The 5096-nt window shown below is 43.4% G+C and overlaps 1 protein-coding gene across 1 annotated transcript in view; it reads right to left on the reverse strand.

Moving 5' to 3' along the window:
• BMPER (BMP binding endothelial regulator) overlaps positions 1-5096 on the reverse strand; it is a 292081-nt gene that overhangs the window by 79333 nt on the left and 207652 nt on the right. Inside the window, exon 13 of the mRNA XM_004385314.1 lies at positions 3020-3356. Within this exon, the coding sequence (XP_004385371.1) occupies positions 3020-3356 (337 nt within the window). The remainder of the gene's footprint in view (positions 1-3019; positions 3357-5096) is intronic.

Here is a 5096-nt window from a genome sequence, read left to right on the forward strand (position 1 = left end):
GGCACACTCTATGCCATCTTGCCTATATACCGGCGCCAGTGCTGAGCTGTGCTTTAGTTTCAGTCCTCGAAGGAGAAACCTTCCCAGGTAGTTATCATCGTGCCCATTTTATGGGAAGCATCTGAGACTCGGCTAACTGCCCAGGGTCACACAGCTAGAAAGTGGCAGAGCTGGGAGTGGGTCCATCTTGGATTTGCCCTACACACAGCTCATTCTCTGTCTACTGCTTCATAAAGTCTCCCTAGGAACCCTGAGTTTTGATTTTTCCCTGGAGCTCACCTAAAAACAGACTTACCTTACCACACAGAACCTTGTTCATTTTCTTTCCTGCCAGACATGAGGAGGGAAAGGAAAAAACCCAAGATCTACCCAACATCAGCCACCTTCACTGCAAAATGAATGACAACGCATCCTTCTGCTAGGAAGTGACAGTATTGGCACCACACAGGACACACAGAATTGCCCAGCTCTGGCTCAATGGTTAAGTGCTCAGCTGCTAATCGAAAGGTTAGTGGTTCGAATCCACCAGCCACTTCACGAGACAACAGACCTGGTGATCTGCTCCTATAAAGATTATAGCCTAGGAAACCCTATGGGGAGTTCTACTCTGTCATATAGGGTTAGTATGAGTCCAAATCGACTGGATGTCACACAACAACAACAACCCTCCCCGAGCTCCTCTGCCCTTTCAAGGAAAGAGGTTAGCTGTGGAAGGGCATTCTGCCACTATGCCATGCCACAGAAGGGGCGAGCACAAGCCTATGTCCCCACCACATCCCATTCTCTGAACCTCAGTGCATAAAGATCCCAAGAGCATTTTCATGAGCTACCAAAACATGGTGCCTCAAGCCCCTTGCACACATAAGCTGACCTCTGACCTGCTGCTGTAGCGGCTATAGCAGAAACGGGCTTCTCATGGCCACTTAAGAACTATGATTCTCTTGTGCATGTATGTCAAAGTCGTTTCTCAAGACTTCTGCCAAGGCGTTCAGCATGTTTCTGCTTATAGTTCACAGAAAGAAAAAGAAATAGGAACTTACAACAAGGACTAAACTCTGCAAGCCTGCTCTCTAATTTTAGTTTTCAACACGTGCCTTTGAAATGGATTAAAAAAATCAAAGGTGTAGGCTGCTGGGAACCTGGAGAAGCACTGCCTTCCCATCCTTTATTAGGCAGAGAATGGTCCAATCCAAACCCACAACCAGGGTAAGGGCCTCTAAAAGAGATCTTACTCTTCTTAATCCATCAATTAATAGCAGATTAACTCATGCCACCTAAAAAACAAACCAGTTGCTGTGGAGTTGATTCCTATACGGTGGCCTAATGTGTATCAGAACAGAACTGTGCTCCACAGAGTTTTCAGTAGCTGATTTTTTGCAAGTAGCTTGCCAGACCTTTCTTCCAAGGCATCTCTGGGTGCACTCAAACCATCAACCTTCCGGTTAGCAGCTGAGTACACCAACTATTTGTGCCACCCAGGGACTGCAGAAGAATTGATAGCAGCCAAAAATTACAGAGGCCTTACACTGTACAGGCATGGTGCTGAGCACACACATTTATGTTCATAACCTCACTGAATCTGAATGACACTCTTCAAGTGTTTTTTATTATCCCCATTTCACAGATTGGCAAACAGGTTATACACCTTAGGTAAGTGTCCAAGGTCACATAGCTGGGCTGGAGTTTTAGTCCTTAGAGACCACAGAGCTCTTAATTGCCCTACTCTACTGCATCCCATCAGCCCTTCAGGTGACATTCATTTAGATTTCAAATGAAGCCTGTTTTGTCTGTACAGCTGCTTAATTCACTCCAAACCTTACATTAAATCACTCAATTTCAATACACAAGCGGGATGGAGTCAGTGTAGTGGGTAGTGCAGGGAGGAGAGAGAAGGGAACCTAGAGAATTCAAATTATAACAGGAAAATGGCTTGAAAGAGCTACACGGAGGACTTGGAGCCAAATGGTTTAGCAGATGTGGCCATGTTTATTCGTGATGACGGGTAGTCTTTTTTTCCACCCCACTTTGAGCTGCCTTTATACAACTTTATCTTTTATGTCCAATGATCAAATAAAAAAAAAAAAGATCACATTTAATGTGAACTAGGAGAAATAAACTGGTGGCAATTAAAGAGTAAAAATAACCTCCCTGTGGCTTGAGACCACAGGAGTTTTCTAATTTTAAGAGACACAGGCAAATCACTTAAACAAGGCCTTGGGGGCTAGGTTCATCTCAAGCTTCCCCCCACGCCATGGTGGTTAAAGTTACTGAGAGCCATAGCTCTTGAGCCCATGGAATCAACTCACGAACGCAAACTTGCAGCATAAAAGTCAAACCCAAGTCTCCTTCGGAACCAGTTGCTTTGTGCCAGAGAAGGTTAATCATATTTAGAGAAGGTCATGGAACCCCCATGCATAATGAGTGACCATCCTCTGTCCTCAAGCCCTGTTTCTACTCTCTTCTGACTCTGAATACAAAGTTTCATTGTAGGCCAAGATCCAAGAAATCCTCCATTCACTTCCTTGTTTTCCCCATGGAGATCTGGTTGGACTAGACCCTGAGGCAGGCCTGGACTCTACCTCAGCCTAGAAAGATTTAGCTCATGTAAGAGCCCAAAGGCAGCCAGAATAATTTCAGAATTCTTTTTAGGAAATTACCTCTGTCCTATACTACTGTCAGGGTTAGCGAGATTTTGGGAAGCCCTCTTTGATCTTAGAGACAAGCTAATCCCTAGGAAAATCCTGGGGTGACACCAGCTTCCCATTGAGCCTCTAGACACACAAAAACATATAATCACCTGTAGGAGGTATCTCTGAAACACTTCCTGGTCCGATTTTGGGGACATAATGTAGTATTAAACCAAGACAAGTTTAGCCACTAAACAGAGAGAATGGGGGTGATTACTCTGTGCTTTGGAGGCCTTTGTTTTACACACCAAAAGATTTGATATACTCTGTTCTAAGGTCAAGTCTATCCTTTGACTATAACCCAAACCCGTCCCCTAGAATACTGTACTTACCGGTAGAAAGTGGCATAGTCCACAGCTGAGTGGCAGATCTGGAACTCCCAGGATTTGAGCTTCTGGCATTCTCGATGGGCTCGGAGCTTTACCTTCACTGTCCCCTGACACAGTTCAGGCACTGGTTTTCTCTGGGGTCTGTTGCAGAACTCATTGGACTCCACCCTCCAGGACTCAGCAAAATCATCTACATCAAACTTGAAGTTTCCATCTCCACCAATTAAGTCATCACGTTTATGTCCATTGTAATTGCCACAAAGGCCACAGAGTTTTCCCTTGAGATGGGGGGCAGCCATGACTTCTACAAAACTGTCTCCATCCCAGGATATTTCCAAACCTAGGTGAAACAGAGAGATAAAGGGGATCAACCACTTCCGAATCCATCAATAATACCCAAAGGTGTACATCCTTACACAGTACATATGACCACCCTCTAACAGGGAACATGAAAGGTGTGTCCAAATTCTTCATTACCTTTTAATCTCGCCATATTGAATGTTATGTGAAATTACATGGATAATCACTTGTTGGGGTTCAGAATAGTTTGCCCTTATAATGGTATCTTATGTACCCTAATTTGACATATATATGACTACTCCTTGATCATGTTACTATAGGTTTATAGTTTTGCCCTTTCTAATAGTAATGGTGTTGGTCCAAATCATGACTTCATTTATTCAATCACAACCATACTGTGGAAATAAAAAGATAACAAAGATTATCATTTTAGCGTGATTTTTTTACTTTATATGAAAATTCCCCCATGATTATAACAAGTGCAGGAAGAAGATTTCCAAATTATTTGCTATAATTACAGTGCTAAAGTAATAAATATACAGCTCCTGTATACTTTTCACGGACAACACTCATATAAATGAAACGTTGTCTCCCTCATTATTCTATAGTCACTCTTGAGGCATGAATGACTATTTAATCAGTGTTTCCCAGGGTTGAGTTGGTGTGGAACCCCTTAGACTGGGGGCCATCTCTGGGCTGCTCATAAGCCTCAACATTTGAGAAGACGTTGGAGGCTGTCCAGACCATGGGCAGAAGTTCCTCCTTTACATCCACCAGCAGATCAGTGCCATCTTCTTTAGCAAGAAAATTATCTTCATTCCAAAAAGTAGAGAACTTAGACCCCTCTTGGTTTGATGCACTGACCATCTAAAATGTTGGAGGATTTGTTTGAGAACGTTCCTATTTCTCCAGACATGCTAGCCCAAGGTTCCCAGGAGCCATGCCAGCCACTGACCCTGGTGAATGGTGGAATTTCCATATCAAGTGTAGGACAGCCAGGGTATGCTGTCACACAGCAGAGTTCAGTGTGACCAGAAGGTCAAGTGTGTTCTGGAAGCTTTTCGTACTGTTCCTCTGGAATAACCTGGCAGTGCCTGAGACCCCAATGAATGAGTGAACTATGTACCAGTGAATGAAAAAGAGTCTGTGGCACGAACACCAACAGACTATCTACAAGTCAATGTGCATTTCTGCCCTGGGACTTCTCATGCACCGTCACTGTCCTAAGAGTGGCAACCCACAGAGAACACCACTCTTTAACAGAAGGGTTTCTGCTCTCCAGTGTGTATTTTTTAAATCTTACACTATTGGATTTCTGACAAAAACTAGTCTTACGTTTTGCCCATTCTGAGCTTCTAGAAAGAGTATGACTTTCCCCCTAAAAGACTTTGTCTTTGTTCCCAAAAGGTCAAGATCAGGCTGATGAGCAGATATTCGGAGGATGCTCAAAGTGATAGGAAGATGAGGTAGTGACGGGAAAAGAAGACAGAGATCACGTCTGGATATCAAATTGGCATAAGATAACATCAGCATGAAGTAAGATCAATAAGAAAGCCCCAAAAGACTGTAAAAACCAATACTCCCTAAATTTGGACATGGTCCAAGTGAAGAGAAATCTGGCCAAATAGCATTCCTGTGAGTAGGCCACTCAACTGCCACAAGAGTTACAGATCCTCTTCAAGAAGAGTGATTGGTTGAATAAACCAGTGGTCTAAAACCTGGTTTCTGAGTAAATAAAAAGAAAGGCCCAAATGGAAATCACAGTACAGTAAGGGAAAGT

This window comes from Trichechus manatus, unplaced genomic scaffold, assembly GCF_000243295.1.
Source record: "Trichechus manatus latirostris isolate Lorelei unplaced genomic scaffold, TriManLat1.0 scaffold00137, whole genome shotgun sequence".
Classification (NCBI taxonomy): domain Eukaryota; kingdom Metazoa; phylum Chordata; class Mammalia; order Sirenia; family Trichechidae; genus Trichechus; species Trichechus manatus.